The 14047-nt window shown below is 40.9% G+C and overlaps 1 protein-coding gene across 24 annotated transcripts in view; it reads right to left on the bottom strand.

Annotated features, from left to right (window-relative positions):
- Positions 1 to 14047, bottom strand: part of LOC100116668 (GABA-gated chloride channel Rdl) — a 154120-nt gene that overhangs the window by 78521 nt on the left and 61552 nt on the right. For all 24 annotated transcript variants that reach the window (XM_031921230.2, XM_031921229.2, XM_031921224.2 and 21 more), the window contains exon 3: positions 9265 to 9359. In XM_031921230.2, coding sequence (XP_031777090.1) covers positions 9265 to 9359 — 95 coding nt within the window. The remainder of the gene's footprint in view (positions 1 to 9264; positions 9360 to 14047) is intronic.

Below are 14047 nucleotides of genomic sequence, written 5' to 3'. Positions count from 1 at the left end.
TATACAGACATATAGACGCAGACGGAACTCGCCGCGCGGCTGCGGCTGGCGATAAACTTGAGCCATAAACAACATTCCAACGCTGCTATACTCTCCTTCGCCCGCCGATGTATATACGTATATATAATGTATACGCGCGTCGATCTATCTCTATTTCTAGGGGGGACGAAGGCGCGAGTGTGTGCAGCGACGATCGGGAGGGTATCTCGCATCCGCGCCTCGCGTATTTATATTAATCTTTATGCCACCGCGAAGGGTAGTTTTACGCTCTCGTAAAGGCCTCCGAGTTTAAGCTTCTCTTTTTTTTTGCACCGCTATGCAGCGTTCTGTGTGCGATGTGTAATGAGAATTTACGAGGCGGAGAGCTGCGTGACGTGCAGATTTCGTAATTTTCCGCAGCTTGTTTGCAGCCGAGTGTACGCGATGACGAGATGCAAGGGGGGGTTGTATTTTAGACGGCTTTCTCTCTCGGTTCCTATTTTCCAGGTGGGAAGAGGAAGTGTTTCTGTTGGGATTGAACATTTTCACCGGTTGGACTTTACTTACGCGAAAGCTCGTTTTGGAGATTGGATCATCCTTCCGGAACGTCGCGGATCGAATAAAAACACAGAGACGTGTATTTTTCGCCGCATCATCGTAACTTCTTGCTACTCCAACGAGAAAAAAACAAAACAACAGCGTCGCAATCAAGCTCTGGACCAAGAAACTCCATCTCGTAAGTAGTATGAGTCGCCGTGTGCTCAGCCGGCGCTGATTCGCGCTTGTCCGAAATAGAAGCATCACCGGGTGAGCGAATTGCATTACCACTTTGTAATCGACGGCATCTCTCTTTTCCTCTCGCTTCGTCGGTAGTGAAAGAGCCCTCCGAGATTAAAAGCTCGAATGCTTTCCCTCCCCCTCCTGCCTATCCGAACATCGACGCACATGCTCCGAAAGCATCTTCGTGAATCGCATTAACTTTTATTACGCGAGTGCGTGCCACAGAGGCTTTTGCACGGCTCGTTGTTCTTTGCGGGATGCATTTATGTGGGATAATCTTGCTTTTGCGTTTTTCTCCGCATCTAGCTCCGGAGTATAAGCTTCTCAGGACTGTGTGCCGCGGATTATCTTTTCTTTTATTTCCGCAGTTCGCGCCTGCGGGATTTGAATCCGGTGTGGTAGCGTTTAGCTGCCTTCGTTTTTCTCGAGAATAAAAAGTATATGGTTTCTCGCGCGCAAGCTCGTTAGAATTCTCGAGCTAGGAATTCCGCGAAATCTGTTAATTACGCGGAGGAGACTCGCGCAAGGAACGCATACGCGCCTGGTTGCAGGCGGATTTAGCAAGCGACATAAAAGGAATTTCGCGAGTTGCGGGATTTTCATATACACTACCGAGATTTTGCGGCTGTGTACAGCGTATTTTTCCCGGGAATTTTCCGCTTTTAGTACGCACCTTGTTCTCGCGGCTTCTCGTTTTGACTCTCGCTGTTCAGCTTTGTTTGTTAAACATTTTGGTTGATCCGTGGAAAAGGCTGCGAGAATTTAACGCGGCTTCGAGCTTTTTCGCGGATCAGCGTGTATACGGGTGTTTCGGGGAAATTTTCAGTTGAGAGAGGGGTGTACTCATATTTGACACGTAGTGACATTGACGTAATGTAATTAACGATGAATTTTCGAGACGAAACCTTTCAGCTTTTCATTTATGAATCACGTTACAGCATATTCATATTAAAATAAAAGAGGATTCAACTTAAATCAAATTAGCCCGTTCCTAAGATCAAAGTATAGGTGACCACAGAAAATTCAAACCTCGGGAAATATAAAGGCCAGTCCATAAACCATAATTTCGCATTTTCGCATAGCACTAAAACAACAAATCTTTCTCCTCCTCTTATACTCCACGATAAAACCATTTCTTCGACGAATCTCAAACAACATCGCGATAAATCTCAACGGCTTATTAGCGTCGAGCTACACCGGGGTATATTCCCCAAGCCTCTATCGATCTCCTCATTCTCTCCGAAAAAATTACATCCAAGCTGCGAATCCACCTCCTCCTTTTTTTCAAATCTCACCAACAGCAGCAGCACCAACAAAAACGAAGACCCTCCAAAAGTGGGCGCATGATTCCGGAACGAGCCACGTGCTGCTCACCGACGCGCCCTTTTGTCCCCTCTCCCCGTCCGCCTCGCTCTTATACATCCCAATTTCTCCGGCTGCTCGGTTTCACCCTCCCAGGAATTTTCTTTGTCGGTTAGGAGGTCCCGGGCGTAGTTTTCGGTTACCTCCTACCCCTTCGGCAACCGCCGGCGGCGTGTGTGCGAAAGGGAACTTTCGCTATCGATCGGCCTTCGAGGGGGGAAGCTGCTGCTCCAGTCCGGCGAGCTTTAAGGGAGCTTGCGATCGAGCGCCAATTTTCGGCAGCACAGGAGCTTGTATAACGGACGGGATGTTGCTCTTTTATTGTGCGTTTACTTTGAAGTGCAGCCACGGGGGTGCCGTGATATGGATAATTCGATAGGCATCAGTCGCGCTTTTCGGGAAGAGATTGAGCAAAGGGAATAATTTGTAGAATCGATGATTTTTCATTAAGCCGGATACCTTATAACGCAGTTTTATAAGGCAGACGAACTCGTCGCACTGATTGTGATGTGGGAAACGGAAAAACGCCTATGCGCCACCTACCGTCGCTAACCAGAGACTATAGAGAACTGGTTGGATCATGTGATGGGGAAAAGGCTGGTGCAAAACTGTTTTGTTTCACGGAGATTATTATAGCTCGACAGCTGCAGAATAGAGGTTTTAATACACTCGAGGAAGAGCTTTTTGCGAGGCTTCTCAAACTTTTTTTTTTAAATTTCTCTCGTTCCATCCGAGAACAACGCCGACAATAAAGCGGAATCCATTAAACTTTCCCGCAATTTTGCGAAAAGCAGTAAAAAAAGAAGATTATAGCAACAAAAGTCATACCTCGTAAACAAACTTATTATATACGGACGAAGATAAACACAGTCGTCGCGTGAAAATAAAGACGAGGTAGTGGCGAGAGACTTCCGGAGAGCAACTCGCTTCAACTTCTGCTGTCATATGCTTGTATATTATCTATGGACGAGGAAAGACGAACAAAGCGGCCAGCGCATCAGATAATTCGGGGATTATCGCAAATTCGCGGAATAGAACGTAGTTGTATGTCTATATATTTTTATTTTTGCAAAGAGTCTGCACAATTAAAAACTACGGCATACGAGCTTGAGTATATACGAAAAGAAGATAACCGATTCAAGCATAACAACAACAATACCGCCATAATCCGCACACAACACATTATGCGCGTATACTATACGCAGAGAAGCGAAAACCCACAAGTATATCGTGTGCGCGTCATAAACCAGTCGTCCGTGCGTCCGCGTAATCAGTTCTTAAATTTATTCCCCCCCTCCCCCCCGCACTGCACACCCACGCGCGCATCGACTTTATTCATCCCGGTGCGCATATAATTACAAAAGTCCTGCATCGATACACACACTTCATCCCCCGCTATACAGTATATTCGAGATATCGCTGTACTCGCCTTAATTAACCCCTCGCGCGCGCGCGCATCACCGTCGCGGTATAATTATAGAAGGTACCGAACAAAAACTCAATCCCTCGCGCGCACATGTGCATAAAACGCCGGCATAGACACCCCTCGCGCGTCGCGAATATAAACCTATATACGATACCCTTTTATATTTATACACGTACGCGTGAGTGTCGTAAAGGTTGGCAAAGAGCGGCCGGAAATATAATGTGTATAAACGCCGGGGCCCAGGGATGCCGTTAACGGTAACCCCTGGCAACGGGCGTCCCAGCATCGATCCGAGTTTTACCAAACCCCAGCCCCGCCCTGCCACGCTACTACCGGCGCGCGCCGATACAGTGCGCCGAGAGAGCTCCATCTCGTGCGCCGGTGTGTAAGAGCTCTGTATACACGTATAACCTACGAGCGCGCGCGCGCGCGCGCGTGTGTGTGTGTGTGTGTGTGTGTGTACAAGTATGTATATAAAGCGGGGAATCCCGAAAATTTGACTTTCACAAGGCGGAGGTGTTCCGGGGAATAACACACCTGTGGCGGTCGAGGGGATATTTTTCGAGAAAAATACAACGCACTCTAGTCTCTAATAGGTATACGACGAATATAACGCGTCGAGGAGCGCGAATAATTCGGAGTAATTAAATTGATTAGTCCATTACGCGTAGAGAGGAGAGCTTCGACGTCATTACTGGCGAATGACATTATATCGGGCTACTGCATCAATGCCGTCGATTACTTAACAATGTTGTAATGCACTCGACGCTGTGCGCGATTCGTGTGTGTGTGTACTGCATAGAAGGACTGTGTCACTGAATCGGTAAACAGCTCGCGACTGTGAGGGATGGAGATGCAAAGGGTTTCCGGGACGTATAGTTAGCGGTCGAAGGGAGTCAAAGGAGGGAGTTAAGGGCCTTGTTAGTGATTATCGGTGCTTTGGAACGAAGCCTGCGCGTTTAGTAAGTTTAATAGAGACGACTAATTGGATGCCTGCTTCCCTGGTAGAAAATTGAGCAGCGAAACTGGTGAGCAGACTAGTAACTGGCCAGTACTACTGGACAGTATGAAGTACATGTCACTGGCTAAGAACTGCCAAGTATAATTTATACAAATCTATTATACGAATAAACAGGTATAATAAGAACAATCAAAACATATTTAATAACGATAATTATTTTTAATTGCAAGTCTATTTAAATCTACCGTTTACCAAATAATTGTGATAATTTTTCAAATATACGTGTTAAAGAGGCAAAAAGGAACAACCTAACCTACTATACTACGTAGTGTATACTATAGGTGGTACAGGCTGTCTGCTTATATCTTACTTATATTCATATAGCAGCACAATCAGTACCTAACCATACACACATACATATAAGAGTATATACCACATATAGTATACAGGTTGTATATATATGTTGTCTGCTATGCTATACAGCAGAATAACAGATAACACCACACACAGTTCTCACATTCTCAGTCAATATTAAAAATTATGTATAAATGATGAAGTGTAAATTATAAAAAAGTGCCATCTATGTGCCCACAGTCACCAATGATGAGGTCTGCAAAGTGAATTGCACATATATTTTTATCTTATCAGTATGCCAGCCAGTTACTGTGAATGTCCAAATATGTCATTATCATGCTAAATCCATGATATTAAAGTTGGATGTCTGTTCTTTTGTGTAAAGACTTGTTAAATTATTTAAAAACTGACTGCCATGTCAGTTTTAATTAAACATCTTGGTTCGGCTTTTGATCTTGAACCCTATGGCTTTGGCGGCAAAATATACAGGTGGGTCTATACATGAAAGACGAATTCTTATCAACTAGAATCGATTCAACTAAATATATTGTTTCAACATGCCAATACAAATTAAGATGCAAATTTTTAGTCCTCTAGTTATGATAATTTACAAATTAGAGCAAAATTACATTTTAATTGGTTTCGATTACTTGTTTCACAGTTTAATTTTTGCTCTTATTTGAAAACTATCATACCTAGAGCATTGGAATTTTGCAACTTAATTTGTATTGGCATGTTGAAACAATATATTGAGTTGAATTCATTCTATAGCTGATATGAATTCGACTTTCATGTATGAGCCCACCTGTATGTTTTGACGCCGAAGCCATAAGGTTCAAAGTGAAAAGCCGAACTAAGACAGTCAAGTGAAAACTGACATGGCAGCCAGTTTTTAAATAATTTAACAAGTCTTCACACAAAAGAACAGACATTCAACTTTAATATCATCGATTTAGCATGATACTGGTAGTACTTGGACATTGACAGAAACTGGCTCGCATACTGATGAGGTTGAAATATCTGTTCAAACCTCATTATTGGTTACTTTGAGCACATCGATGACACTTTTTACACAGTACTTGCACTTACACAACACAAAGTCAGTCAGTACCGCATACTTGTACTTACTTTCATATATGAGTGTATGCATCTGTAGGATTAGGTTGACCCTTTTAACACATACCTTTTATACTAAAAGTTTACATTGAAACATTGTCAAAAAACATATTTTTGATTATTTCTTTTGATTCTAAGTCATTTTTATTAATTTCCAATGCTAAAAATAGTAAGAAACGCACAATTGTCATTAGTTCTATTTTCAAGTCTGATTCCCCAGTCCTTGGCCAGTAACTGTGTCAAAAATCTGACGAAATAGGCACAGCGACTGGCGAGTGCTAATAAACTGCTGAACATTTCTACCAGGGTTTCTGTTTAGCCCTTCTGCTCGCTCGCTCGCTGCAGTATAGTATGTCACTCGATATATCGGCGCTTCTGAGCTCGCGTGAAATCGTCGAGAATAGTATGTCGATCTCTATACTCGAGTGGAAATTATATCTCGTTATACTTAACTTTTACATTTGCACGGCTCGTTAGCCTAATTAGATGAATTGGCTAACAATGAGAAAACACATATTTCCATAAAAGGGTTTTCGCTTGAGGCAAAATTGAATCCAGCGCCGATATAAAACCCATAAATTTCCTGTCCCTTCAGCTCTTCTGCACTTGCGAGCGCATCGTCTTACATATAATGCGCCGATGCGTGATCCAGCAACAAAAGCCGCGTCCAATTTCAATAACAATCCCGCGTCAGCTTGATTAACGACTCGCCGGCTCATCAGAAGGCCTGGCTTTGCGGACTCGCGCTTCATTTTTTAACCTTATTTGCATGATATGACACACGCACGCGTGTCCTCCTCGCCGAGCGAAGCGAGAGCCTTGTGTATTTTTTTTTATTTGTTATTTGTATGCATGTATTATCATTATGCTACTTATCTATGGACTATCATTCATGTATGGATGTATGGGGAATCATCGAAAGGATATACTTAGTTAGAGCGATCAAAGGTAAAATTTCGTGTTATGATCTCATGGGCGACTTTTTTCATTGCGTGTTTTTCAAATATCGAAAATTTTTTACCGTAATAATATAGTGATACAATTTTTTCACAAAGTAGATATTGGGAACACCATTTTCTCTACGTGCTAAATCTTCCATAGAATAAGAAAAAAGTTTCCTATGAAATATCGCATGAAATTTTTAAGTTTTTAAACATTCTAACTAAATGTATCTTTTTGAAATACCCCGCATACACCATATTGTACGCCGAATCATTTTTCGTCGTGTCTCTTGCATTGCGCCTGCAATATTACAGATGTCGCGTGATTATATCTAATTTCAATTATTTTCTCGTCGTCCGTAATATTGCAATGAATCTACTGGACTTGCATTATATAGACGAAAAAAAAAATAATTAGTCTCTTGCGACGGAAGATTATTATACATAGAAGCAAGAGAAAAGCAGCTTTTTCAAGATTTATAAGTATGATTTATGATGTAAGTATCAGAAATTGAATATTTCATCTCTGCTGCTTCTTTCTTACGCTCTCATATATAATATACTCTGGTTTCTTTTGCATACTGCGGTTATGCAATGTTTATACAGAATTAAGATAATCTACGTGACTTGCATGCTGATATATATATATATATATATATATATATATATATATATATATATTATATGTAATTATGTATACTAAAATAATTATTATATGTTGGAAATCGTAATCGGTTACCTGCGTTGTGAAAGGCTAAGTGACAAAAACGCAGTTTTTCTACACAGACTCGTCGCATAATTAGTAGCGTTTATATACTCTTATTCCATTTTCTTGATTTTACTTCATTGTGTGTATATCATATATATACATTGAAAAATATTGTATAGGCTTATTGTCATATATCAATAATTTTACAGAGAGAGTATAGAGACAAAATGAAAGTAATGTACACACGATATCGAGATTATATAAAAATCGTCGAGTATGGCGGGGGTGTGTATATTCGTTTATATATTATATACAAAACACAACGCGTCTCCCTCACCCCCTTGAAATCCAAAAGGATTATACTGTATACATACATACGTCTATAGACGATTTCAAGGAGGCCAGGTGAGCGACGCTTATATACTTCTCCCGGAGAATTTCGAAATTTCGCATGGTAATTTTGCCGCCCGGTCCTAATATATATATATATATATATATATATATATATATATATATATATATATATATATATATATATATATATATATATATATATATATATATATATATATATATATATATATATATATATATATATATATATATATATATATATACAGCTCGCTGCTGTGCATTTTCCGAAAATCGTTCCCCTATTTACGTATGTATATGCAAATGCTATCTCCGTCTCTCCGCGGGCCAACGCATATATGTGCTTATGTATATTCATATACGCGTGTGCACGGCCGACGAGCATAAAGTGTTCATAATTGTCTTTAAGCCGCGCAGTCGCGGTCCCATATACTGCGAATACATATGTATAGGCATATCTATATATAATTATATGATATCATATACACACACGTTATATATTATATAATGGAGTAACGTGTTCGAGGGGGTAGTTGGAGAGTTTACGAGAAGTGATAATTAATCTTAATTGTTCGAGAGAGCACTTTCTAGTTTGATAATCCGCGGGCGTTGAATTATTGAATAACGAAGCTTATCTCGTTCTTGCGCGCGGCTATGCTGAATTTGATTTTAACAGCAATTGTACCGAACAACTTGTCAGCTCCTGCGCTTCCGACTCGATATTGTTTACAATTCGTCGGGTCGATGAAACGGAAAAATATCGACATATGCATTGCAATAGGCGGAAGGATTTTCGGTGCTTGATTATAATATACTTATGTAAAACCAATCGTTTATAAAATTTCGTCGTGTATCCAATTAGGCCAGATTGTGAAGCTCGTCGTCCTGATAGCGCACAGTAATTTATCTATAAGTATATCGCAGGACGACGAGCTAGTTCGTTTACTTTTCGTTTGTTCTCATCTCGCACCCCGACACCAACGTCGCTATTTACACAAAAGTGCGCGCGTGTTTTACATTCTCTCGACTCGTCGATTTTTTTTTGCTCTGTTAAATGTGCGGCGCAAAAAAAAATATGTAAAGAAAAGGTACACACACATATATGATGTATAAGAGAGCGATGAATCTATATCTGCGGCTGTTTGGTCTGCGAGATCGGAGGTTGAATAATAGTAGTAAGGTTCAAAGAGAGAGAGAGAGAGAGAGAAAGATAATAGAAAAAGAGAGACGAGGATGGCATAAAGGCAGCCCGGTTGGTACTCACCTCCGTAGTTCGGCCTTACTCTTTTATCGTAGCTCACGGAGAAGGAGTCCAGGATCGCCGAGATGTTGACGTCGCCCAACATGCTGCCGCCTCCGCTGTGGAAGAGAGAAAAAGGTTAGTTCGGTGTCGAACGATCGTTTTTTGTCATTACGTACTACGGATGGATCTGTCACGGATTTTTATAAATAAGAGATGATTAATATTCATTTTTCGGTGATTACACCCATTTCCAGAGTTATTAACACCGAATTCCACCAACTCTTATCAAGCAAATTGTCCGCTATCTTCAGACTAAGGGAATTCGTGTTAAACGCAATTGCGTCTTCCTTTGCGCTGCTCAAGTTTCAATTGTTCTTGCTACTGGGAATTTACACAACTCAGCCGCCTCTACGCGTCGTATTCGCCGGTGTCTTGCGCAGCCATTGTTACAGCGATATTACAGTTTCAACTTCAGTTCTTATACAACATTACATTCTCCAGCAATTCCGAAAGCCGTAACGCTTATTATTACCCGCGATCCATTCAAAAACAAACGTCGCGAGACTTTTTGCGCGTTATCCACTTCTTATGTCTCCGCGGTAAAACCGCTTCGACTATCTCGAAACCAAGTCGGCAACGAGATCGCGAGCTTTATAGTATAGAAAGAGGAAAGAATCTCGGTAGACGCAAAAATTCCCGATTAAATACTGCGTCGATGCATTAAGAAAGTTGGCGAAGATCGCGCGCATGCTAATGAGACTTTGCCGTGCAGCTTGCGTCGGCCGCTCTCTAATGCACATCCCGGCTATAATTCAAGGGCCAGTATAGCGCGTGTATCGTAAATAAGGGTTAAGTTAATTAAGCCGAGCCATCGCGCGTTGAGAGGATGAAGCGCGGGAAAAAGGAAGTAGGTATACACAGGCGAAGGGTTATACATAATGAGCGAAGTGGTATAGGACAAGCGAGAGAGGAGTTGAAAAATCGTTTAATGAATTGGCGGCTTTTAACGCTATACTTTGGTAGAGGAGTAAAAGAGTTGGTATACGCATGATAGTTTATCAAGTACTCTCGAGCTAGCTGCCGATGTGTTTTTAAAAACGAATCAGGAAAATGTAGGGCGTCGAATATAAAACCCAAACGACAGACTTGGCAAGCCGAAGCTTTTAGCCGCGAGCTTTAACCCAAGTCGCCCTATACCTCTCGCGGTATAAATTATCGTCGCAAGTATTACACCGCGATATTTCAATTTTCCAGTGGTCGAAGGAAAAAAATAAAATTAATTCGCCGCCCGGAACTTGATCGTCATTGAAAAACTGTTGGTGCGCTAGCGCGACGAGCATAGCTACTGAGTTATATATACATGTAGGTAGGGAAGCGCGGCGAGCTTGCGGGATGAGGCTAAAGAGGCAGCGCGCGCGCGCGGTTTGTCTTCTTAGCTTTCTCGCGTCTCTGCTGCTCTCAAGCTTGTCCTTTTTGCGGGAGATTAATTAAGAGTTTTATGGGCCGGAGTTTTCACGTGACTGAGGAGAGCTTGCAGAGCTTCGCATAAGTTTGCGAGAGCAGTTTCGGATTATCACGTTATTTATGAGAGGTTGTATATACTGAAGACTTTTTTTGGGAAATTTTTAACGATCAACTGTATATAAGCAATGGTATTATCCGCGACGCAAAACAGTTTTGGCCTGGCCTTTCCCCCAGCCGATCGAACTTTCTGGCTCTCCAGTTTCTGAATAGTAAATCCAGGTGAGGCATAGGTACTCGTCGAAATCTGGAGAAGGCACTGCTTATATAGAGCTTGTGTCTCCAACACTAAAAACTAGTTTTTTGGGCCTACTGCTTATTACGGGTCGCTCATGCTGTAACTGCCTACGACTACTATAATATACTATAACGTTCTAAGACGTATTCTAACAGTACTTTATTTTTAAATGTTTTTACCAGAAATTTAGCCCAGAAATATGGTCATTTTTCTGACAGGGTTTAGTCGATCGCAAAATAAAGTGGTGAAAATATTATAAGCGACTCAGACCTGATTGATGCATGAAAGAACATATACAAATTTCTACACATTTTTAACAATAAAAAATCACGTGTGCGCTTAATATATTCCTACATAAATATCATACTATACAACCATAGTCCACACGCTTCGTCAAACAATCGAAGGAGAAAATTAGCCATGTACGAAGTTTTAGTTTCAACTATAATAGAGCTTAACTCGTTGAGATGCAACCATCATCGATTCGCAGCCAGCCTATCTACCACCTCTGCACATACACATACACATCATCTTTGACTGCGAGAGTAGCGGAAACGTGGCCGGCGCTTCATTATGCAAATCTCGAGTGTTTGCACGTCTTCGCACGGACAGACTCACCGAGTGCTTCTCTAGCACTCCCTTCTTCTCTCCCTCTCTTCTCATATATTGGCCCTGGTTAAGAGCGGCGTAAGAGCGAGTATATATATAGTCGCTCGAGTGGTCGCTTGATCCAAGCGCTGCTATATACTTCGGATGAAGTGGTCTGATAATGCGGTTAATATACTGGTTGGTCTAAGCTCTATCTCTCCCTCTGCTCGCTTCCGGCGAATTTTCCCCGCGAATTAGCGCCGGCGCGAGTATATACGTGTACAAAAGGAGGTGATTAATAGTTGGAGTTTGAATTTGTTGTTGGGACAGAGCTATAGCACAGGGGAGAAGCTTGCAGAGAGAGAGAGAGAGAGAGAGAGAGAGAGAATGAGTTCTTGCGGTCGCGGTAATTATGAGCAACGAGAAAGAGAAATTAAGAAGAATCGATGCGGGCCGTTTGTTCCCGATAAATGAACGAGTTTTCATTTTACTTTCCGACTGTATACGGGAGATCCTCAAAGATATCGTACAAACAGACACTATCAACGCCTGCACTGATTAGAAAAGTTATCGCTGCGCAAACCTCTTCCACGTGTACCTATATAATATTATATATCCATCTATCTCTCTATACTACTGACAACTTTTTCACCAGCGCAGCGAGCAGTATGTATGTACATGTATATGTATAACTTTGGCAGTTTAGTTTAATACCGAAAACGCCGCGCTCGCGAACCTGTACTCGACCGTGTCGGCAGCTTCTGATTTTAAGCTAAAGAGAGTTCAGCGAGCCGGAGCTTTTGATGGGAGAAAGCGAGGCGCTGCGTAGTGCTGCAGCGATAGCCCTCGGGCCTCTTTTCGCTCTCTCTCTCTCTCTCTCTCTCTCTCTCTCTCTCTCTCTCTCTCTCTCTCTCGATGCGTTATATGCTGCAACTTTCCTCATCTACTCGTGATGGAGACAATTTCGCTTTGTGTTATATGTGCGCAGGTATTTTGCGACATATAGCTATATGACGACGAATCTCATTAGAAGCGTCGACTCGTCGCTCTTAATATACGCATCGATGCGGCGATCGATGGATTTTTAACGCTTATCGGTACTTATGCATATTACAGGTTTTGTGAGAGCGACAAGCTATAGTTATAACGAAGTTACGTCGAGTTGCCGATGGCGTGTAACCTATAACAACATCGTTATTATTTTTCACTGGAATAACTATTTTTCAGAATTTTTATACAACACTCATCGTCTCTCTAAATGTACAAGAGTGAAAAATCACTCTAATAGAGTCAAATATTAATCTTTTGGGAACATAAAACAGAGCCAGTCGGAATAGGGCTATCACACGTAAAAAGATACACCGAGGAACAGCAGCTGACAGCCAATCAGAAGCAATCTTTAAAGAGTGATAATTCTACTAATACTACAAACCTAACCTAAAAATAATTAAATATGTATGTTTATCATCACGCTGCGAGTAAGTTTGAAAAAAGATAAATTATCAAGAATTTAATTATTCTTACTATTATATTTTAGATTAATTATTTATTAACTCATTATTTAATTTATTGTTCGTATTATTATTAATTTATTATTTATGTATTTATATTATTATTACCTAATGATTTAGGTATAGAGAATTAAGGAAATTAAAATTTTTTGACGACGACGGGATTTGAACCTGGACCCCCGGCTTGACAGTCGAGTACACTAACCACTCATCCAAACAGGACTCATGTGGGCAGACTTTCGGATCGAATATATCAACTACTTTACATATTAACTAAAGTTAATAATATATGAACAATTATTAATAAATAAAACCAGCAATACATCGAGTGATTCAGAGCAGGAAAATTTTATCACTCGATTACTTTGAGTCATTTTTATGACTCTATAGCTAGAGTGATAGAAAATCACCTATAAGAGTGATTTGAATCATGTTATGACTCAAACTTGAGTGATCTTACTGACCACTTCTTTTTAGAGTGAAAAAATCACTCATGGAAATTTAGAGAGGTTATTTTCAAAAATTCGCTGTTGACTATAATATTACGACTTTGATTTTGGCGGATCCGCATACGTCCGGTATGGCGATTATGATTGGCTACGTGGAACTAAGGTCAATTAATCCACCGAGGTTTGATCACTGCTCCTCTATGCTCTCTGCTTCGGTTTTTCGTTTTTTATTTCAGGGATATCGTGTTTGAAACTTCAGCGAGTTGGAATATTGAGCTCCGCAACTCTGTGCATGTGTGTGTCGTCTGATATTTGTTTTTTTTTATTAGTTGATGAAAGAGAGGGAGCGGGAGATGAGTTTTTTCTTGTAAGCATAGTCGTGGGTTTTGATTAATTTATTTCAATCGGACTGTTTTAATGAAATATTGGATTATCCTGTTGTTGAATAAAATTACTTTATCAGTCTAATTGCTTCTGTGTTTCCTGATATTTTAATC

This window comes from Nasonia vitripennis, chromosome 1 (assembly GCF_009193385.2).
Source record: "Nasonia vitripennis strain AsymCx chromosome 1, Nvit_psr_1.1, whole genome shotgun sequence".
In the NCBI taxonomy this organism is placed as follows: Eukaryota; Metazoa; Arthropoda; class Insecta; order Hymenoptera; family Pteromalidae; genus Nasonia; species Nasonia vitripennis.
The sequence above is the reverse complement of the archived record's forward strand: the minus strand, read 5'-3'. Positions and strand labels throughout refer to the sequence as shown.